Source organism: Corella eumyota, chromosome 2 (genome assembly GCF_963082875.1).
Source record: "Corella eumyota chromosome 2, kaCorEumy4.1, whole genome shotgun sequence".
In the NCBI taxonomy this organism is placed as follows: domain Eukaryota; kingdom Metazoa; phylum Chordata; class Ascidiacea; order Phlebobranchia; family Corellidae; genus Corella; species Corella eumyota.
Window position 1 is genome coordinate 246,669 of NC_137491.1, and position 22,558 is coordinate 269,226.

General features: G+C 32.3%; 4 protein-coding genes across 4 annotated transcripts; 1 reads left to right on the forward strand and 3 right to left on the reverse strand.

The window, feature by feature from the left end:
- Nucleotides 1-1,805: 1,805 nt before the first annotated feature.
- Nucleotides 1,806-4,137, reverse strand: LOC145741541 (protein GPR107-like). The gene has a single exon (XM_082559139.1). It carries the CDS (start codon nt 4,116-4,118, stop codon nt 2,475-2,477), a length of 1,644 nt encoding a protein of 547 aa, XP_082415265.1. The 5' UTR covers nt 4,119-4,137; the 3' UTR covers nt 1,806-2,474.
- Nucleotides 4,138-4,864: 727 nt separating this feature from the next.
- LOC145741870 (uncharacterized) lies at nt 4,865-13,090 on the reverse strand. Its single transcript, XM_082559540.1, has 18 exons — nt 12,713-13,090; nt 12,353-12,437; nt 12,106-12,128; nt 11,213-11,407; nt 11,030-11,136; nt 10,504-10,876; nt 10,327-10,402; nt 10,022-10,082; nt 9,513-9,614; nt 8,906-9,032; nt 8,593-8,825; nt 8,346-8,443; nt 8,128-8,247; nt 7,852-7,914; nt 6,861-7,273; nt 6,313-6,523; nt 5,933-6,247; nt 4,865-5,876 (listed from the first exon to the last, which is right to left on the reverse strand). Exons 1-18 carry the CDS (start codon nt 12,809-12,811, stop codon nt 5,227-5,229), a joined length of 3,351 nt encoding a protein of 1,116 aa, XP_082415666.1. The 5' UTR covers nt 12,812-13,090; the 3' UTR covers nt 4,865-5,226.
- Nucleotides 13,091-13,721: 631 nt separating this feature from the next.
- On the forward strand, nt 13,722-16,763 carry LOC145742796 (negative elongation factor E-like). The gene is made up of 8 exons (XM_082560603.1): nt 13,722-13,858; nt 13,937-14,038; nt 14,567-14,764; nt 14,893-14,979; nt 15,239-15,332; nt 15,398-15,503; nt 15,859-16,016; nt 16,384-16,763. The coding sequence occupies exons 1-8, from the start codon at nt 13,790-13,792 to the stop codon at nt 16,461-16,463; spliced, it is 894 nt and encodes a 297-aa protein (XP_082416729.1). The 5' UTR covers nt 13,722-13,789; the 3' UTR covers nt 16,464-16,763.
- On the reverse strand, nt 16,545-21,885 carry LOC145742794 (uncharacterized). Its single transcript, XM_082560602.1, has 9 exons — nt 21,750-21,885; nt 21,030-21,229; nt 20,374-20,466; nt 19,902-20,268; nt 19,319-19,429; nt 19,065-19,192; nt 18,306-18,444; nt 17,687-17,805; nt 16,545-17,138 (listed from the first exon to the last, which is right to left on the reverse strand). The coding sequence occupies exons 1-9, from the start codon at nt 21,816-21,818 to the stop codon at nt 16,859-16,861; spliced, it is 1,506 nt and encodes a 501-aa protein (XP_082416728.1). The 5' UTR covers nt 21,819-21,885; the 3' UTR covers nt 16,545-16,858.
- Between the last annotated feature and the right edge of the window lie 673 nt (nt 21,886-22,558).

The window sequence follows — 22,558 nt, forward strand, 5'->3', positions numbered from 1 at the left end:
AAAAAATAATAATAAATGAAATAATTACAAGTAACCACAATAATTGCAAATAAAACATTTTAAACTAACTTAAAATACACCCTTTTTTACCCTTAACGCCTGTTTACACGACAGGGTAACGCTGCGTTGCGTAACAAGGGATTTATTTTTTAAATTTTAATACAAAGTATCTCATAAAAGTATACCGCTTAGGAAATCCTACGTAAATTTCGCTTCAGCCACAAAACTTTATGAAATCTTACGTAACTTTCGCAAACTTTCGTACGTGTGAACGACTCTGTTCATTTTAAATGGTTGCACAATCTTACATTACGTTATGTTGCGTACGCCGTGTGAATGAGCCTTCAATCTCCTCGTTAACTAAGTGTCTTATTTAATTTTGCATTTTAAAATTATTATTGCTTTTAACATAAAAAAGTTGTTTTAAATTTTAAGTAAAATTTTTTAAATAATTTTTTGAAAGAACCCGCACCAAAATGTTAAAGAAATTTCCTCTTTCATTTCGCACGAAATAACTGATGATGTCATCATTGATGACGTAGTAAAAAGCTCGAGTTTTGGGGTGATGCAAGAGAATGCCGAGAAGGGGGAAACTGATGAAAGCAAATTACACAAACACATGCAGATGTTTAGGAAAGGTAACAACAGTTTGTTTATTCTCGGTGTGGGGAGGTTTAAACATACAGTAACATCAGTTACCCCGACCCATGGGTCTCGAGTTAACTTTAGCAGTTTGGAATATTAGAGATTATAATTGCCCGATAATTAAGCTGCTGTTAGGTTTTTGGCCTGCTATAGGTTCCTACCATTTTAAAATCTTACTCAAGAGCGCTACAGCATGAGAGCAGTGGGAATCGAACCCAAGATTTCATATAGTGAAGTCAAGTGTTCTAACCATTACACCACGCTGCCGGTCAGGTGTAAAAAACGAGATTCTAGCCTTAAACAAAGGTGAGTTAAACTCCTACTAAAGCCATGCCGTAGCGTTCTTAAAATAAAAGTCATTACACTAAACTTTATAGAGGTTGCTGCATACATCATCGTCTAACGCCAAACGTTAAAAAATATTTCGTCTGACGTTAATTTTTTCACTTCTAAAGTTTAAGTAAGTGTAAGACTGGGGTAAAACTACAAAACGTCGTTTATTTAAATGCGGTTGGGAGACAAATTTTACATATTTAGTTTAATTTTAGGCGAGACAGGGTCATGGAAAAACCAGTTCACCGTTCAACAATCGGGAAACATAGATCGAATCTTCGAGACGAGGTTGAAAGAAATTTCCTTCATTTACGAATAAGATTAAGTCTATTGTATAACAATATTGCAAGTTTACAAATACCAGAAATACTCACCTATTCACTTCATAAACTTAATTTGAAAATTTCTGATTTATATTCGGAAAAATGTAATCTGAAAATTTATTTTGCTTGCTCCTGGGCGCCATCTCGCGGCAGTAAAATTTTTACAACTGCAGAAAATAAATTACACTGATTTACATTCTAATGAAAAAATGTTTTCATATAACTAAATTTATGTTTTGAAATTGCAACTGTTATAATTTCTGTAACTTCTGATGCTAATTCTGTGACTGTTAACTTAATTTTAAAATGATCTTACTGAAACAACAGCAGTTAAATTCGAAAGACAACTCTAAACTATATCAAAGAAAAAAAACTAAAATATATCCTGGCCTACCTTGACCTTTTTGTTAACTTAAAGGCTTAAGATTATTAGGATTTAAAATTTTAAACCTTTCAAACCACCGCATAAAACTGTATTAATCTTTGTATAACAAAACACAAAAATTAAATAACTTTTAAATATATTTAAACATCTAATAAATAATCTAAATAATAAGACATGGTCCAATACCACACAACACCAATACTGTGTACAAATGAGAAGGAATTCTAAAGTTTAAAACTAGTTTGTGAGCAGCAAGTTTGCAACGAAAATGGAAAATAATTTTATAAACAAGTACGGTTAAAACGTTGGCTTTTTATACCTTTTTTATATGTTATGGTATGCTATAATCGTTAATACATTGAATAAAACCCTTATTCTTGGGTAATTATAAAATGGCTTTTAAGAATAAACTCTAATTCCAAACCATGGTTTTTACTTAAATTTCCCAGCAATGGTCTTTAGTTAAATCTTATATAACTATAACGATTTTCCATATTTGGCAGTTTTACATTTTTTACCTTTGATGCCCATATTACAGAAGACAAGATATTTAAGCCATGTTTAAGGTAGTTATAAGATTACCCCTGTTTAAAATGTGTAAAAGAAGTCATCATACACCAAAACCTTATAATAGGGTCCTTAATTTGTGTTTTATTTCTTATTTTAATGAAACCTGTTTACATTCAAAGTGTTTTAAAAATAGAAGCTTAAAGCAGACTGGTTTGATCCCAGGTTTTGTACAGATGCATTGTGGGAAGATGTCGCTTCGATATTCGTTGTGATTTAATTTAAATCATGGAGGTTCGTTTTTTGGGGATCAGTGCGTCATCTTCATTTGTGTCCACCACATCTTTCTCATGTTGATTCACTCGGTTTATCGTCTCCAACATCCCGGACTCTGTGATCGCATGACTTTCTTCCTCATCCTCATACTGTGGGATTTTTAAGTAAGGGTTATTACAACCCGGTCTAAACTTGTAGCCCGTTACCACGAAGAAAATAAAAGCCCCGAGTTCGCTGAAAAGTGAATGGATCCAAATGTACTGGAATGGAAGCGTGATTTTTAAAAGGTAAACGATAATTCGTGTGAAATATAAGTAACAGATCACCATCACATAAAAGTGTTGGAAAAGTCTTAGTTTTGAGAGATTAATCGCAGCTTTCCCGTCAGTTTGCGACGCTTCTTGTAGATGCCTCACTGACCAAACCACTGGGATCAGAATAGCAGCACAACACAGAATATCAACCAAGATCATAATCTCATTCCAAGTGTTGTACAAAATATTACCCTCATTGCTTTCTTGTATGACAATGTAAGCAACATTGGCAACCACTTGTAGTGGTATGATCACCATGAATACTTTTTTCTCACGATCACTTAGAATATATTTAATGAATGCCCAACCAGTGCCGATAAGAATCAAACATAAAAACAATAAAATTCCCTTTAAAAGATGGACAATGTAAAAAATGATCGCCCATGCTTCGGTTTTGCCGTCCTTTCCAATAAAATAATAATCAACAGAATGAAAGGTTATCGAAAGAGCTTTCACGATGATGAATACTGCCATCAAGTGGTGTATCATAAACACTTTTTCTTTTCTCGAGCACAAGATAAAAATCCACAATAACCCGGTTACAAAAAACACTGTTGCCATGACACCGTACATGAGGGGTAATTCCATCTCACCCGCCGACAAATAATTCTCCCCGTTTTTCTCCACAATTTGAACATTAAGGGTAACAGGTTGAAAGGACTCCTGTGTCCTGTGGATGTTGAAACAATTATGGAAGTAGAGAACGTACAACCCCGCCTCTTCCTCGCTGTTGAACGGGATTATAAAATTTGTACGGACCAAATAATGAGAGTATATTTTATCCTTGATCTTGGCAAACGAAACTGGGACCGAATCCACTGCTTTATATCCCTCATCCCTCTTCACACGAGATCCGTTTCCCACATCGATGATCCCTCGGGATGTTTTCATGTCACTCCGACTCACGTAAATCTTTAACTCGTCTAAGTTTTGCTGGTAAACTTGTATCTCCATTGTTGCGTTCTCAAGCGTATCATCACCGACAAAATTAAATTTAAAGATCGCACGCGGAACATCTTCCAATCCCTCGGAGGACTTAAGGGAATCAAAAATGCAAGCTCCACGGGATGATTCCTCCCGTTCTTCATTTGACGACATCCCATCACTCCGGGATTTATCCAGACTGAACCCGATGTTTTTAAACAGTCCGCTCACTGAACTTTGAGGCAGATCTGGCAGTTCCATGGTTATATTGACCTCTAGTGACCCAGATTTGATATACCCGAACGAACTGAGGACAACTAAGCTTCGTTCATCGTTGGTGTAAGTAAGTGAATATTTACGAGCCTCAATTAAAGAAGCAAATAAAATAAATAAAAAACCAAGTCGTAACATTTTTAATTCAACTTTTACATTCTCTACAAAAACAGAAATAAAAACATTTTGTTTTTATTAATATTTAAACTTTATTTAGACAAGACAGCAAGAACGGCAACGCCAGTCTGCCTGTTATAAATTAGTCTAACATCAGAATAAGTCGTAAGCGATTTTTGGAAAAAACTTAGATTGTCTGACTGCCCGACTCCCCGCTTTTATCTGTTTATTTCTGTCTGCCAGTCTGTCACTCTGTCTGCTTTTTTATTTACAAAATCTTCACAGACAATAAAAATGGCAGTTACTGTCAGACTGTTGGACAAAATAAAATTATATTTATAAACAAAATTTAAATAACTATTTTAAATATATAATCAGTTTACTCTGCAACCAAACAAAGCTAAAACGTCCTAAAAATAACCAAAAAATTTTAATTAACAAAAATCGTCCACGCGTAAACAAAATTCAGCTGATGACGGATGCATTGTGGGAAGTACGTAGTATGGTCATGTGACCGAAACAACAAATGACGTCACAACCAAAACTTGTTAATTCAATTTGTAAAATATTAATTAAAAATGCGACACAAAATGTTTGTTTTACTGAATAACCACTTTGTAAATTGTGACTTAAGACCTACATTGTTCTTTTTTAACCCTTTATCTATTCTAGTTTTAAACTCTGCGATTGTGTTTTGAAATCTTTAGTTGTGCTAGATTTAAATTTATCCTCAATTTGACCTATAGTCTTGTTTGACGTACATGCTCTAAAGAATTAAAGTATTTTAATATACCCGATTTATTGTTTGTACAGCTTCACCAGCTAAACATCAAACACTAAACCTGTTTATACAAAACATAATTACAATTACTGAGAAAAAATAAACCTAAAAAAAATATTTTTTTTTTATACAGAAATTAGTTTTTGTTTACATTTTAGTAAGTTAACTGTAGTAAATATAATTTTAAATAGTTAATCTTTTGCTGCAAATGTATGCGAACTGTGGATACAAAAAAACAAATTAAAAAATACAAAGTGCTTTAAAAATGGAACTACAACAAAAACAACCCAGAATTAACTTTAAACAAAGATTAATTTTTAAAAGCCTTTGTACATTTTTACAAAAAGTTTAAGCTTGGAAGTAACCATCCCTGTTTGACCTTTGCACCCTTCTGCGACCTCTACTGACCCCCTGCCCGTTATCTCGATAAACCAGAGCATTAACAACCTTGGGTATGTCATAACTGAACTCGTTTAAAAGGTCAAGGTTAAGGTCGATGTCCATGAACCCCATGTCAACAAGTTGGTCCATTGGGGATGGGTTAAGGGTGGCTTCAGCAAAAGACGGGGGGTCCAAGCTCTCACCAGAATCCGAGTCAGTATTTGGGTCAACTGGGGGGTAAGTAATTGGGGCCTGAGGTGCAACTGTGGGGCTCAAGGGAATCTGAAGTTGATTTTGAACAGATTGAGGGTCATATAATGCAGTTGGATTAAGTGCAATTTGGTTGTGGGGGTCATTAGGTTTAAATTGGGGGGGTGGGGGACGATTAGGGGGTTGACGAGTTGCAGGGGCAAGAATAAATTCATCATCGTCATTGTCCTGATCACATGGGGTTACAACAGGGTATTCCCCTTCATCCTCGGATGTTTCGTCGGTGTCTGAGTTGGGAGGTGGCTGGGGAGTGGTTTGCAAGCTACCAAGGGGGCTGTCATGTTGCCTGGCAACCAGGGGTGTACTGGTAGACGGGTTAAGCGACTCATTTGGGCTTTGGTTTACAACTAAAAAAATTATGTTGTTAAAAAAAGAGTTTAATTTTGAAATTAAAAAAACTCACCTGAGTTGAGTGAAGATCTCGAGTCCCAGGCTTTAATCTGCTTTGTTTGGATTTTTCTCGATACCCAAGGTTTGTCTGCATCAATCACCCCTCTGGGAAGGGGTTTAGGGGGGTCCACGACCTTTTGGGGGGTCATTTTGTAACCCTCTTTGTAATCAGGGGTGGAAATAGGATCATCCATGTTAAGAACTGAACGAGGGACTGGGATAATTTTCAGGGTGTATTTAGTTGGGGTATTTTGGGGTTTTTCTGGATGTTGATTCTCTTGTTGATCAACTTCAACATTTTGTTGAATGACTTCTTCTGGTTGGGAATCTAAATACAAAGTAAATTTTAAACTGTAAACAAAATTTAACAAAATATAAAATAAATTAACTTACCTTCAATGATGGAAACTGGTAACGATTGCGACCTTTCTTTAGTTTCAGGTAAACTTGGCCCCTCACCTTCATGGTTGAATGACCCCGATGCAGGTCGTGAACCTCCATCCTCGTTTAGTGACCCTGACAAAGGTCGTGAAGTGTCGAAACATTCTGGAATAGGAATCACTTCAAAATCACTCATGTTGCCGTCGTCTTCTGACAAATTTGCCTGAAATGGAATAAAAATATATTTGGAAAGCAATATAAATACCACTAAACAATTGGGTTAAAAAATTATTTCCTTAATTAAGTTGTAAATTTTTTATCCTTGATATGGAAAGTCAACTTCACGACCTAAACTTAGAGTAACATTTGTTACCTTGACCCAGTTTCAAGTTGACTTTGGCAGTTTAATTACAGCATAAAGGTATTGAAAATAAATGTTTAAATTGAAGCCCAAATATTAAGGAACTTTTGTGACTTTGACTAAGTTTAAGGTTAGATTTGTACAAAAAGAGTTATTAAAAAAATAAACTGCAATAAATTTAGGGATCTATTCCACTCACCCTCTCTTCCTCTGGTTGAACCTCCAAGATCTCAGCTTGTTCATCTGCTGACTCAACATCACTCTCTGCTGAGTCACCATTAATTTCTGCCGCATCACCATTTTGTGCTGGGTCGTCATCTTCATTTTCAGCCGAATCACTCACTTCATTTTCTGCTGTGTCATCAAGTAGAACTGGTGTGATGTCATTTTCGTCATAATGGTCATTGTTGTGATCATCATCCAACACTTCAATTTCTTCTGCTTGTTGATCAACATCTTGTTGTTGTTGATCAACATTTTGTTGTTGTTGTTGATCAACATCTTGTTGTTGTTGATCAACATTTTGTTGTTGTTGTTGATCAACATTTTGTTGTTGTACCAGACTTGTTTTATCAGCCTTAACTTCACTTGGGTTTTCTGTCACTTTTGGTTCTGTAAATTAAGTTAATAATAAGTTAATAGCCTTGTATAGGTGGTAATAAAACCTCATTCTTTAAATTGGGATGTAACAGTTCAGTGCAGGTCAAGAAAGCATCTGCATTTAAAGTACCACAAACAGCCAGTTTTGTTTATTTTGCAGGCTTTTAAATAACATATTTGGTAGCAGAGTTCTGCAACTTTTAAAGCCCTATTTGCATAAAAATGAAAGTCAAGTGGTAAATACCAGCAGCGTGGTGTAGTGGTAAGAACACTTGCTACACTACCATGAGGTCGTGGGTTCAATCCTCATGCTGTAGCGTCCTTAAGTAAGGCGCTATAAACGGCATGAACTCCTGCTGAGCCAGCACTTAATCGGGCAATTATAATCTATAATATCCCAAACTGCCACAGACAACTCAAGACTGGGTCGGGGTAACAAATGTTACTCTACCAAATGTTATGTTTGGGTCGCGCATTCGACTTCCCACATCGAGGATAAAGATATATACAAAAAAAAAATAAAAATAATATTTTAGAATTAAACTCAAAAAATTACATGACGTTAACCCAGTAACAAAAAACTTTCTTACCATTATTTTGTGATTTCAAGGAGAAATGTTGGTTTGGGATGTTATTGGGTTGGTGTTGGCAATCTAAAAAAGTTATTTAATTTAGGTTTAATAATTAAAAATTCCCAATAATTTAAGGTTTTTTAAATAGAATATTAGTTGCTTTTAAAATTGTTTATAGTTTCACATAAATAAACAATAAGCTATTGTTCCACACAATTACTACATTGTTTTAAATACATTTAACCATTATTAATAACAAATCCCAATTTATACACAACAATGGTTGATTGTTACCTCCAATGTTCGTCATCTCAAATGAGAGCAAACTTGTAAAATCATCCGCTCCCTCATAATTCTCGTGCGAGAGGTTTCGGGTTCGAATCCAGGGTGAACCCTCTTTGATGTAAGATTGGTCTTCAAATTAAATAAAATTTTAATCATTTGTAAATTGTCAATTAGTTAAAAAACAAAAAAATCAGTTTTCCAATAAAGTCATTGATTAATATATTTACCAGTGTCACAATTAGTTGATAGTGATGTCATATCATCATCTTGTGATGTCATAAAGGGTGCCACACGTTCCTCCAACACAGTCACATTACACCAAATCCTAAAAAAAAATTCCAAATTCAGAAAACATAAATTAAATCAAGTTTTGTTAAACTCTGTATAAAGTATTAAATTTACTAATTAAAAAAAAGTTTACTAATTAACAAAAAGTTTACTAATTAACAAAAATAAACAGATTTGGATAAAAACCTTGGCCCAAAAAATCTCCCATTTCTGCTCAGTCTCCATGACGACGTGTAGGAACAAGGGTAACTAGGGGCAACATGGTTGATCGAGATCACCACCGTGTTGCCGGTAGCAACTAGGGGCACGGCAACCCTCAAAGATTCTGGACCCCACAGTTTGGGGGTGAGTGGGGATTCCCCTGAAGTGGGGTCAACCGAAGATCCATCAGCAGATGGAGATTCTTTTAACAGTTCCAACTATGACATCATATAACAAATGGTTATTAAAATAGTTATGACATCCTACTTGTTTGTTACTAAAATAGTTATGACATCACTTGTATTTGTTCATCCCATTGTTGTGTTCCCTCATTCTTGAGAACCCAATATTTGACAAAGTTTTGCGAGATGGTCACGCATGATCCGTCGAGCAAATTCTCACAAATAAAACTTGCGGCAAATTTTCTAAAAAAAATCCGTTGATATTTTTAATTATCGGCCAGCAGCTTGGCAAACATTGGGCCAGCAATAAAGTAGTATTCAGAACATTTGAATTTACTAAATGAGGTCCTGGGTTCGATCCTCACTGCTCTCATGTTGTAGCGCCTTTCAGTAAGGCATTATAAACGATATGAACTCCTGCTGAGCCAGCACCTAATCAGCAGCATAAATGTCGGGCAATTATAATCTATAATATCCCAAACTGCCACAGGCAACTCGAGACTGGGTTGGAGTAACTGATGTTACTCAATGTTTAAGTCGCGTATTCGACTTTCCCACATCGAGGATAAATAAAAACAAGAACAAAAAATTTAAACTTTAACTTTGCTACAAATGGCATTTTGGTAAATAAAAATAATTTTCTGACAATAATTAAACTTAGTCAAAGTTAAATATTAACAACTTCTTTGTTCAAACACAATAATTCATTGTTGACAACAATACCTTGTTTGTTTGCATGGTTGTGCTGTAAATGTCGGAGCTATTGTTAAATTTCTTCGTTCCTTTTTGATCTTTTTCGTTTCTTTTATTTCTTTTTTTAATTCCCTAAAGAAATAACGAGTTATTAATAATTTATTACCTTTTATATATTAAATAAAAGGTTTAATATTTATTTGAAATTGAATATAGGGCAATAATATCTCTAAAAATGTAATAAAAACAAGATATTTTCAATTTAAAAAATTGATTTTGTATTTTTTTCTCTGTTGCACCATTACAAAGATATTTCTATATTGTTAATATCATTGTGTTACTAAAACTTTAACAATAAAAATAGTGTCAGCTTTCAAAAAAACCTAAATATAATAAGAACAATTAGTCTTAGTGTAAAGCAACTTTTGTTACCTCAACCCATTCTCAAGTTTCCTTATTCAGTTTTCAATGTTGTTGACCAAGATTTTATTTGATCATTATTATTGCCCTTCTGTTAATTATTAAAGGGTTTTTTTTACCTTATTTCTTTCTGGATGACTTTTGGAGTTCTTTCTTTGTTTTGTACTTTTTCTTTAGTGGCTGAATTTAAAAAACTAGTTATCAAAAATCATATTTTACCTTGTATAATATCCTTAAAGATGAGCACAATATATTGCTTCTTATAAGACTTGCATACTTGCAAATTAAAAGTATTTACCCAAATATTAAAAGTACCTACACAAATATTAAAAGTATTTACCCACATATTAAAAGTACTTACCCAAATAATTAAAGTATTTACCCAAATAATTAAAGTATTTACCAAAATATAGAAAGTACTTACCCAGTTGTTGGATAATATTGGTTTGGATTTCGCTTCGGAATGCCGACAACTCCTGCGTTATTGCTTCTCTAACTTCCTAAAAACAAAACCCATTGTTACAATAATCTTACAACAAAGGGCTATTGTTCACCCTATTGTTATGATACTTGGTTATGATTATGACATCACAAAACTTACATCTTTAATTGTTTTTAGGATTTCTTCGTCACGCGATATATCTTCTTTAATTTCACCACTCGATGTTGCAGCATTTTCTTTGTTATTTTCACCACTAGAAGGCACAATTGGAAGTTTAACTTCGCATTCATCTTCCAAGCTGGTCGGGACCGAAATGTCCCCACCGGAGGTCCCCAGAGGTTCTTTTACTGATGTTTGTAGAGATGAAATATTATCGGGTTGTGAAGTCACAGGGTGCTCTTGTGATGTCACTGCTGGTTCTTGTGTTGTCAAAACATAATGTTGTGATGTAATTGAAGTTGGTTGTGATGTCATACTATCATGCTGTGATATCATAGAACCATCTGAATCTCTTACGTCAAAGTCTGACATGCTAAATTTAATTAAATTAACTTTTAATTCAAAATAAAAAAATAGATTTAAATGTTGAAAGCTGGGATAAAAAGAAATAGGTTCTTGATTTATTTTCTGCTGTTAAGATATTTGAAAAAAGCAGAATACTTCACCAACTGGTGCTTCCCCTTACCTGATAGTTTGTTCCTGTAGAGAAATGGTTCGAATTCTTTGATTGATTTGACCGAATGTGTTTTTCATCACGTTGGAGGCCCAGTTTAAAGTGGATCCAACTTTTGCCTGCATTAGTAAAGTTTTAAAAACATTTATTATAAATGACAGCTGAAATAAAATTTATTTTTTTAATTTTTTTTACCTGCACAGAAACCGGTTCTCCTGATTGGTTGAATTGTAAGCTTTCTGGTTGGTTAAAAATACTCCCTTCTGATGGGATGTTAGTGCTTTCTTGTGATTGATTCAAAACACTCTTGTCTGATTGGCTGTTGTTGCTTGTTTCTGATTGGTTGGTTATCATTCTAACATGAAGTACGTCACTGTTAAGGTAGCAAACCTAAAAAAATTTGGTAAATTTTATTTTAATTTAGTTTTGGATTATTAATAAACTTATAGCTTTAAAAAACAAATAGAACTTTAAGAAAATATTCTTTTATTTATACTTGATTATTCTAACTCAATAAATACCTCTTTAAACTCATAACTTTATAGATAAGTATATAGTTATTTAAACTTTAATTTTAAACTAAACTCTAACTTTAAACTCTAACTGTATTATATATATATATAATTATTGTAAAATTTAGATATTTAACAAAAAGTGTTTTCTAAGACTTTACGTATCAATATTTAAACAACAATTAATTTTTATAAACAAATAAAAACTATAAATATGAATAAAAAATTTATACATAAAACTCTAACTCAAAAACAACATTATCCCAAGTACCATCTGTCTAAATCTGTAAGAAATTTAGTTGTGACTTAAGGCTTAAATTTTACTCGATATTTACCCAAATCACATGCCTAAATTTCAATATTAATTAAAATTATTTTATTCTATTTGCTAAGCCAACAATCACATGACGTTTTATGAAAGGGGATTCACCTATGTATCACATGAAACATATTCACTGTGATGTCATATTCTCCACATAAAGTGAATCAGTTGGTGTTTCAACATAGAGTAATATTTATTTTTAAAGAAATGTGTTGTAATAATTTTTTAAATTATTGAAATTTTATTAAACTTACTTTTAATGCTTCTTTGTATGCTTCTAAAAAGTACAAATAAACATGAAATTACAAAAAATTCAAAATCAAAAAGCACAGAAAATTTAAATTTTTAATAAACTAATTAATTTAATTTATTTTATTCAATAAGTTATGCAATAAACTTATCAGAATTTTTTTTTTTAATTAAATTTTTTATTACATTAATATTAAAACATAAACTTTAGAATTTAGAATGTGTTAATTAAAAATTAATTATTTAATTAACCTTCAGTATCTAACGTTATTTGATCGTCTTCGTCATCTATATAAAAATACTTTGGAAGTTCAGAACATTCGTATTTTACTTGGAGCTTGAACAAAAAAAATATTATTGAATATCAAGCTTAACAATTTTTTCCTCTATGAAGTTTTGTTTTTAGCTATTGCATCTTAAATTAAGACCTGAGGTCCAGAGTTCGATACCCACTTCTTGGTGCATTTTAGACTTAGACCCCCTTAAGGATCTGAGTTTAATTCCCAATGGGAATATAATGTTTGATTATTGACTAAAAATAACAATCGGAAACAACAAAATAAAGTTTCATAAAAATTATAAATAAGTAAAAGTTAACAGATGATTGGTTACCATGACAGCAATATCTGCCCACTCGATGTCGTATGCCAACTGCAAGATATCGGTCTCCCCCAAATGTTCAACGACTAAAACATAATTTTTACGCTCCATTTTTTAATTCCTTTTTACTTGGAAACGTTAAACATAAAAATCTTTGGAAAAAAATTAAAATAAATATTTATGGTTTTTTTAAGTATTTATCTTTTATTTAAGGATTTAAAATTTAAATTTCAAATTTTTTTGTGCTTTATGGTATCTGAATCTACCAAGTTTAAAATAAAACGAGTCAAAACAGCGCACGTCGAGACGTCTGCGGTAGCGAGGCCACCATTTTAAAAATACACAAACCACAAAAACAATTTCAGAACTGATATCGCGATGTCTGGCACTTAAAAACCTATTTTTTAAAACCTTTTAACCATATATACAAAACCAATTTGAATACTATTTGAATACTATAGATAAGTATTGAACCTTTGCAGCGTTGCGCCTCACTTAACAACAATAAAAAATTTAAAAACAACGAAGTTATTGAATTATATTATTTCAGTTCATCGCGACTTGGTCTTTGTTTACAAACCAGTCATAATCACGTGTTTGGTGACGTCATAGTCATTCAAAATCGTCCAGGCGTAATGAAAATTTGATAAAACACGACCACAATATCTACGTGTCCACAACAGTTTTCAAACCCTATTTTAACAATTTATTTTAAAATTTGACTAATTACAATTAGTTTAGAAGTGCATTTAAAATTTGATTAATTACAATTAGTTTAAAAGTACATTTAATTTCAAAAATGAATTAATATTTTTTGCAACATGTGTCAAAATTACGTTTTGAAACTACTTTTTTTGCCACCAATAAAGTAATTTTATAATGAAAATAAAAAATTGAAAGAATAAAAACTTGCAAAAAAATGCATATTTAAAACTAATTACATATTATTTGTGGCTAAAATTGAATTTTATTTAATGTTGCAAATTTTTAATGCCAAATTTTTTTGCCACATGTTGCAAAACCCCGCTGTAGTAACATTTCCATAGTAAATGTTTGTAAACAAACTGAATTACACGAACTTAATTCAAAATGCATTCATCGAAGTTAACAGCTGAAGAACAATTTCTTAAAACGAAATACGATCTTTTAAAAACTTTGGTAATCAAAACTTGTAGAAAGTGCATCTTTTACATTCCGAGATTATATTTTAAATTTTATTTTTGTTTTATTTTTCAGAAAAAAGAGTTAAAACAACTCACCTTGAAGCAGAAACAAGAACAAATAAGTTTAAATGAAAATGGACCAGCTAGTGCAAAGCAGAAGAAGGCAATAATACAGGTTCTATTTAAATTCATAAGTTCTATTATTTAAAAGCTTTAAATAAAAGGTTAATGTTTATCCTCAATAAAACTGGGTTAATTCCACCAACTTATCAATAATTCTTTTATTTTTTTGGACTCAGTTTTAAAAAGTTGTTATAATATTTTTTTTTTTGCTGTTTGTTCTTAGTAGTGGTGCACCTTAATAAGTACTACAACGGCTTTTAAATAAAGCACCTCATGCTGTAGCGTCCTTGAGTAAGGTGCTATAAACGGTATGAACTCCTGCTGAGCCAGCACTTAATTAGCAGTATAATTATCAGGCAATTATAATCTATAATATCCCAAACTGCCACAGGCAACTCAAGATTGGGTTGGAGTAACTGATGTTACTGTATGTTTAAGTCGCGCCTTCGACTTTCCACATTGAGGATAAAGATATATATATGCAAAAAATAAAAAATTATCAATAATAACTTGACCAGTTTAACTTAGTTCAACAATGTCACAAATAATTGGTTTGTAATATCCCAAATCTTTAACCCAGGGCAACAAGACCCCATCCTTAAACCCCCAGGAGTTTACCTTTGGTGGGATCAACTACAAAGCCCCGGTCATCGATTCGGAGAAAGCTGCAGCAAACACAGCAGCAGCGAAACTTTTACTCAAATCTGGAGCAATCAAAGTCAAAGTTGAGAATAAAACAACTTTTAAACGATCGTCAAATCTTAAAAGAAAAAACTTGGTAACAACAAACAGTTTAAAATTTTTATACCCTTGAATTTAGTTTTACTAAAATTTTGTATTTTTTTCTTAACATTTTTTGTGCGAGTTATTCTAAAAACTTTATGTAGCAAGTGAGTTTGTATTTAGGATGGGGAAACACCAGAACGAAGACCGAAACTTCAAGTTTTCTCAGCAGGAAGTGAAACAACCGAAGATGAGACTGAAGTTAAGGAGGTGGGTAGAAGAGGGATCCATTTGTCTAATCATTTATAAATAATAAAGCTTTGTGGACATGTATGACCAATTTATAGGCTTACAAAATAAATAAAACTTCTGTTTGTGGTGAGCGGGTAAATTATCGCAAGCAAATAATAGTTAAGAGTTGCGACCATATTTTAACAATTATCATCCCGATAGAAGACAGGTTATTGACCAGTTAACTTAATATCAAACTTAAAATTAAATCCATGAAGTTTCTGTAATGTTTTTACAGGAAAAAAAGAAGCTTCCGACACGATTCAATAATGATAGAAGAGAGAGAGGTCGAAGATCAAACTTCACAAAAGAAAGAAAGGCACCTCGTCGAGGTTGGTTGCACGTAGCTTGCATGGTGGTTAACCCATTGTTACCATTGTTATTTTCATTATTGCAGGCAACACATTGTACGTTTACGGGTTTGCAGTAAATGAAGCAATGTTGAGAGAAAACTTTTCCAAGTTTGGCAAAATAATCAACATCAACATCGAGCCAGGCAAAGGGTAAAAACTTTAAAGTTACAACATTTTATCCACAAAATTATGGGCATTCACTGGTTAAGATCTAAGGTATTAGTAGGCCTCGGAGACTATTTACCGAATGTACTCCTAAAAAAAAAAAAAACTCAAAACATTAGTTTACCAAAATTTGGGTTCAAGTTTTTGTTTAAATAAAAGTTGATTTTCAAACAAAAAAAAAGTTGTGTAAAAAGGGGCCTATTAGAAAATGTCGGTAAAGTAGGTTTTTTTGGTAATATGTCAGAATTCTGCTTATCATGTAAATTTAATGACTGCAACACTTAAATGGCATCTTAATTATCAATTTTTCTTTTTTTTTGAATTTTCCTAAACCTTTTAGCTCAGGTTTCTTGAGCTTGGATAGTTTCGAAGGAGCAGAGAAAGCGATCAACGAAATGAACGACATGTTGATCAACGATTGTCGAATCAAAGTTTCGCTCGCACGACGACAACCGATGATGGATTCAATCAAAGATAAAACTCCATGGGTGGGATTGGGTAAGCAATTAATATTTTCGTTGTTAATTGCCAATTTTTTTGTATATATTTTATCCACGATGTGGGAAGGTCGAATGCGCAACCTAAACATAGAGTAACAACCGTTACCCCGATCCAGTCTGTAACGCCTTACCGAAGGGCACGACAGCATGAGTGCAGTGGGGATCGATCCCACGACCTCATGTGGTTGTAGCAAGTGTTCTTACCACTACACCACGCTGCCGGACCAATTAAATAATATTAGGGGGCAGCACTTAATCAGCAGCTTCGTAATCGCCGAGCAAAAGGAAAACCTTTTTCTGTATAAATTCTTGTATTCCACTTCTTTTAAATTCTAATTTTTTAATTAAATATAATCTTTTTTCAGCTGCAGATAGAGGTGACAAGGGCTCGGGTATAAAAGACGATCGATCCCTTGTTTCTTATGATGACAATGACCTATTCTAAGTTCAACAATGCTCGCATTGTTTTAAATATTACCTTAACAATGCCTCCTTTGTGTTTGTAACAATCATACAATACTTTTCCGTGGCCAACACATTTTCGTAATAAAATAAACTGCATGAATGTAAATGTAATAAAAATTGTTGAACGATTGCACAAAACAGCAGCACAAGTGATCAGTTTTAAACATACCGACATTATGATTTAAAAAGTTTTTGTCCAATAAAAAATAAAATGAATATTTCAAATAATTTTTGGTCACTTTTTAAGGGTTTCCAAATTAATTTACATAAATCAGGGTTTCCAAATATTTACCTTTAATTTCAGGGTTAAAGTTTGCATTATTGTGCAGGGTTTCCAAAATTGTTTAGACATACCTTCAGGGTTTCCAAAATTGTTTAATCGCTCGAAAGTTCGATAATTTCCAGGTCTTCTGATTCTTCGTCAGCACTTTCATCACTCGGGGGCGGTAAACTTCCACAGTCCTCGTCATTTTCAACTTTATCCTCATTTCCATTATTTTCACTTGTATCATCATTATCGACTTTATCCTCATTTTCAGGTTTATTTTCATCGTTTTTCAGTTTTCCATCTTTTTCTTCCTTTTCCTTCTTTATTTCAAGTTCTTTGTTGGCAAATTCTTTTAATATTTTGCTTAGTTTTTCACTGGCAAGTTTACTAAACAGAGAATTTAAAAACTAATTATAAACCAATCAGCAAATTATTAAATAACATCACCAAGAAATATTGGGTTTGGTGACCCTGTGTAATAAACCGGCAGCGTGGTGTAGTGGTCAGAACACTTGGCTTCAATACTTGAGGTCCTAGGTTAAATTCCCAATGCTCTCATGCTGTAGCGCCCAAAACACTATAAACGGTATAAACTCCTGCTGAGCCAGCACTTAATCAGCAGCATAATTATCGGGCAATTATAATCTATAATATCCCAAACTGCCACAGGCAACTCGAGACTGGGTCGGGGTAACTGATGTTACTCTATGTTTAGGTCGCGCATTTGAGGATAAAGACAAAGATATACACACAAAAAATAAATTGTAAATTGATGTATAAATATTAAAAAAATTTCGCATATTTTGAAACATAAATTTGATTTAGTACATTTTTTTCTACGCATTAATATTTTGTTAATTGTATATTTTTTCTTATTTTTAAAAATATATTTTTAATGTGTAATCTTCCACATCAAGGATAAACATATAAATCACCTGTTTTTCTTTAATTGTTCGTTCAATTCTGCATCGTTGTCTGCGGGATCCAATGTTGTGTCCGCATCATCGGTGAGGAAACTTCCAGAATTAAATTTCAAGTCTGTTTGTCTTCGTTTCTATGATAACAAAAAGTTTTGTAAAATTCTCTTAAATCGCCTATTTAATTTAACAAATTGTAGTTATCTTTAGGTTCTGGATAAAACTTAGACTGGTTTTTAACAATTTATTGTCTATAAACTTATTAAATATTGGTTTAAACTAGGTAGGTAACTATAAAACCGATTTTCAATGTGTAAAAGTTTATATAAATTAAACCAGTACTACTTGTATCACTTCACGTTAAATTACCATTTTTAAGGACAAATATAAATGACAATAACCGAAGTGAATTGGCAATTTCAAAATAAAAATAGTAATATTTCTTAAATTATTAATTGAGCTAAAAGAAGGTAGAATAAATTTGGTTTTTATGGTAAAATAAATTTGATGCCTTTAAAAGTGATTAACCATTGTTAAGACTGGAAAGGGGGTAACTAAAATATATAATAATATACTGAAGTATGCTGTTATAGGCCTACATATATTAAAAATTTTTAAACCAGCTAACAATTCCCACCTTCATTTTTTCCCCAATTTCAATAAATATTTTCTCGGCAAGGGATTTAATATTAGGTTTCGATAAATTAAAGTTGTGACGATTGTTGCCCTGGGTTACCAGAAACAAAACCTCGGAATAATCCGGAAACTTTCCAACTCTGTTAAAATATTAAAGTTTTGTAAATTTTTTTTTTTTTGTATAAATCTTTATCCTCGATGTGGGAAAGTCGAATGCGCAACATAAACATAGAGTAACAACTGTTACTATGACCCAGTCTCGAGTTGCCTGTGGCAGTTTGGAATATTATAGATTATAATTGCCCGATAATTATGCTGCTGATTAAGTGCTGGCTCAGCAGGAATTCATACCGTTTATAGCGCCTTACTCAAGGGCGCTACAGCATGGGAGGATTGCTAATAATTACTAAAAATATTCCCTCAAAAGGACTTAACCCATAATGCCATTTCACTGACAATAAGACATTTTTTATTACCGTCCTTTAAAAACCCTTTAATGGAACATAAACTTAAATTTCTTAAAAAAAATTTTCTATTTAAACTTTGGTAACAAAGATGTTTTTTAAATTTAGATTATGTAATTGTTTATTCAGCAAAATGGTTTACGCTCACATAGGCAGTTAATAAAAAAAAATTATTTACAAAAATATCTCAAAAAAAATACAAATATATAAATAGTATCAGCAAACAAAAACTAATTCCACATCCAATTGCTTTTTAAAAATATGTCTTAATTTTAAACACTATTATAGCCACTTACTTCCTGATGTACCTTTCAACCTTCTTGTTTATTTCAGGGAACTCAGAACTTGTGACCTCAATTTTCTGTTCAGTCACCCTTCCTAATAATCGACAACATTTCTTCATATCACAAATCTCATTAAAAACCTGAAAAATAAATTTAAAAAAATTTAGTGACATTTTTATTTTTTTATTAATTAATTTTATTTTTGGCAACCCTGTTTTATAATAATTTTGGCAACCCTGTTTTATATTAATTTGGCAACACTTGACCTTCATGACCCGCTTCTTAAGGAGTCCAATCTGAATGTAAGTTGAATCCTCCTCCTCCAACTCCTCCATACTCATCTCGTGAGCCTCCAGTCTCTTGATCTCCATGTTTAACTAAAAGAAAAAATGAAACTTTAACATAAGAATTAGTGCCCCCCCTTTGTAATATCTCCCTCACTCTAACCCATACCCCTTTTTTACACCTACAACGACTAACCACAGAGAAACCCAACCACAAGTAAAGTTATAAAAGTAGAATCAATTTTCAAAATGTATCCTCGATGTGGAAAAGTCGACTTCACAACCTAAACATAGAGTTACCCCGACCCAGTCTTAAGTTGGCTTTGCTAGTTTTGGATCTTATAGAGTTTATTATTGCCCAATAATTATGCGGATGATTAAGTGTTGGCTCAGCAGGAGTTCATACCGTTTATAGCGCCTTACTAAAGAGTGCTACAGCATAAGAGCAGTGAAAATCAAACCCAGGACCTCATGCAGTAAAGTTAAGTGTAAATGTTTAAATCACTTTTTATAACATCATTTCTTTTGTAACACTCACCAACACAAATAATAAAAAAAATTTTACCTTTTTGAGGTAGTTTTCCATTTTCTTAATTTTTCTTTTCCTTTTTTGACTAATTTTCTCTTCTTTGTTATTTAAACAATTTGCATTGTCAGTAGAACAATGAGGAATGGATTTATTTTCATTGTTTTTTGTTGTGTCATGGTTATTATCTTCATTATTATTAGTTATTGTTTCATCACAATTTTTTATAATTTTCTCATTGTTTTTATTGGTGATGTCATCATTATTTACATTGTTCTCAACAATTAATTCTTCATCTTTGTTGTCATCAACTTGTTTATTTGTGACATCATAATCAGATGAAGTTGTTTCCGTGCACGGTTTTTTAGGAGGAATATTTTCGACCAAAATTGTTTTAATTCTTCTTCTAAATATTCAAATAAATTATTCTTAAAAACAAAAGTAATAAAGTAAGAAAAATCACTGGCTACAATTAAAACAACTTAAATTAATTAGCAATTAACATTTTTACTTTTTGCCTTGTGATAAGTTTTCTGTGAATGAAAGAAAGTCGTTAATAAAAACGTAAACATCGGTATCTCCATTTTGTAATTTGGTGATAAATCTGTAAACAAAAATTATTTTTATAAATCACAAAATTTTAATTTTTAGTGTAACTGATGGCATAATGTTTTTAAAGAAGTTCTAAAATCCTGAGTTTGATTTTCACTGCTGGCATGTTGTAGCATCCTTAAGTAAGACCTGAGGTCCTGGGTTCGATTCCCACTGCTGGCATGTTGTAGCATCCTTAAGTAAGACCTGAGGTCCTGGGTTTGATTTTTACTGCTGGCATGTTGTAGCATTCTTAAGTAAGACCTGAGAACCTGGGTTCGATTCCCACTGCTTGCATGTTGTAGAATCCTTAAGTAAGACCAGAGATCCTGGATTTGATTTCCACTGCTGGCATGTTGTAGTAATCTTGAGTAAAACCTAAGACTCTAGGTTTGATTCTTACTGCTGGCATGTTGTAGTAATCTTAAGTAAAACCTAAGATCCTGGGTTTGATTCTTACTGTTGGCATGTTGTAGTATCCTTAAGTAAAAACTTAAGTCCTAGGTTTGAGTCCAGCTCGTGGCATTCAATAAATAGCAATACAAATATTACTTGAATAACATGAAACAAACTCACAAATTAAGTTTTTTTCTGTATTTTTTGTTAAACATCAAAGTTGAATTATATTTAAAATGTCTTCTTTTCATGGTTTTAATCATTCTTTCTTTAGCCGAGTTATCAGGTTGAGTTTTTTGTCCATTTTTCGTGATCAAAACTTGATTCATTGTCGTTGTGCACAATTTGATAAATTTGTTGAAAACATCTTCGATATTTATCTAAACAAAACATAAAGTTTTACCAAACCAGTCCTAAAATTATATAAAAAAAATTTAAAAAATTAAAAACCCTATTTCTTCATAGAATTTAGATATTTTTAGACAAAATAAATGTATTAAAAAAAAATAATTCTTGCGCATAACCACAAAAACAAGATTATGAAACCAGGGTTATGAATAAGATCAATGTTTAAAAGTTTTACTTCTACAAAGTTTTGGTAATTAAACTTAACCGGCAGCGTGATGTAGTGGTTAGAACGCTCCAATGCTGAAGCGCCCTTGAGTAAGGCGCTATAAACGGTATAAACTCCTGCTTAGCCATCACTTAATCACCAGCTTAATTATTGGGCAATTATAATCCATAATATCCCAAACAGTCGGAGTAACTGATGTTACTCTATGATTAGGTTGTGAAGTCAACCATTGTTTTTAGATTGCCAAACGTTTTGCATATTAGTCATATTTAGTTACGACCCTAATTACAGAATTATATTGAAATAAATCAAAATTTATTTTTCACCTCGTTTTGAAATTCGTTTCCCTCAGCTTCGCTGTCTGAAGAAATGACGATGGGTTCATTTAAAGCCATTTTAATTTAAAAACTATTAAAAACAATATCTGAACAAAAAAATTGTGCAAGAACTCAACTTTTTTTTCGCTAAAACAAATATTTAAATTTTCTATTGTGAAGATTTTTTTTAGAAATTCCCCTAAATAGAACTTTTTTCAACCACACAAGTCGTCAATTTTGTGTTTAATTTTTATAAATAAAATTTTATTTTAAAATTGATTTTTGAAACTTTTTTCAACAATATTTTTATAATCTTCAGCTACATTAAATTTTAAAAAATAGTCACCTGTTTAAAACACAAGCATGTACTTTAATATAAAGGTTTAAGACATAAATAAAATATCACCCTTTGACCTTGTCGAAGCTTTAACCTTGGTTCGGGGGTACTCTTAATTATAGGGGGCAAAATTCCCATTTTTGGGTCCTAAATTCTAGTTTTCAATGAGGATAAATAATCATCCTTTAAGTGATTGTCGTGGGATAACGCCATATGTTTATAAATGTTTGTTCGTCTTGTTACAGCGCTGATCGCGTTCTGACAATCAATTAATTCTAAACTGAATGGAAACAACGTGGTTCTACTATTTCCGTCGATGCATTCATCGCGTTAATCGCGTTTTACCGATTCCCTGATTGGTTTATTATTATTCTAGTATTAGCACAGATTTAATAATAGGTAGTTGTTTACGTCAGCAAAAGAATGTTACGTCAACACTTTTGGTGCAAAATACTTGAAAAAAAGGATTTTATAAAATGTT

Bases quoted from the DNA above. Each gene is read 5' to 3' on its own strand.
- LOC145741541 (XM_082559139.1), bottom strand. From the start codon at position 4,118: ATGTTACGACTTGGTTTTTTATTTATTTTATTTGCTTCTTTAATTGAG.
- LOC145741870 (XM_082559540.1), bottom strand. From the start codon at position 12,811: ATGGAGCGTAAAAATTATGTTTTAGTCGTTGAACATTTGGGGGAGACC. The intron at 11,408-12,105 runs GTAAGTTTAATA...AAATTTTTTTAG, and splicing joins CATACAAAGAAGCATTAAAA to GTTTGCTACCTTAACAGTGA. The intron at 10,083-10,326 runs GTAAGTACTTTC...TTTTAAATTCAG, and splicing joins CAATATTATCCAACAACTGG to CCACTAAAGAAAAAGTACAA.
- LOC145742796 (XM_082560603.1), top strand. From the start codon at position 13,790: ATGCATTCATCGAAGTTAACAGCTGAAGAACAATTTCTTAAAACGAAA. The intron at 14,765-14,892 runs GTAACAACAAAC...GTTTGTATTTAG, and splicing joins ATCTTAAAAGAAAAAACTTG to GATGGGGAAACACCAGAACG. The intron at 15,333-15,397 runs GTTGGTTGCACG...TCATTATTGCAG, and splicing joins AAGAAAGGCACCTCGTCGAG to GCAACACATTGTACGTTTAC.
- LOC145742794 (XM_082560602.1), bottom strand. From the start codon at position 21,818: ATGGCTTTAAATGAACCCATCGTCATTTCTTCAGACAGCGAAGCTGAG. The intron at 20,467-21,029 runs GTGAGTTTGTTT...TTTTGTTTACAG, and splicing joins TACAGAAAAAAACTTAATTT to ATTTATCACCAAATTACAAA. The intron at 19,193-19,318 runs GTCAAGTGTTGC...TTTATTTTTCAG, and splicing joins TTAAGAAGCGGGTCATGAAG to GTTTTTAATGAGATTTGTGA.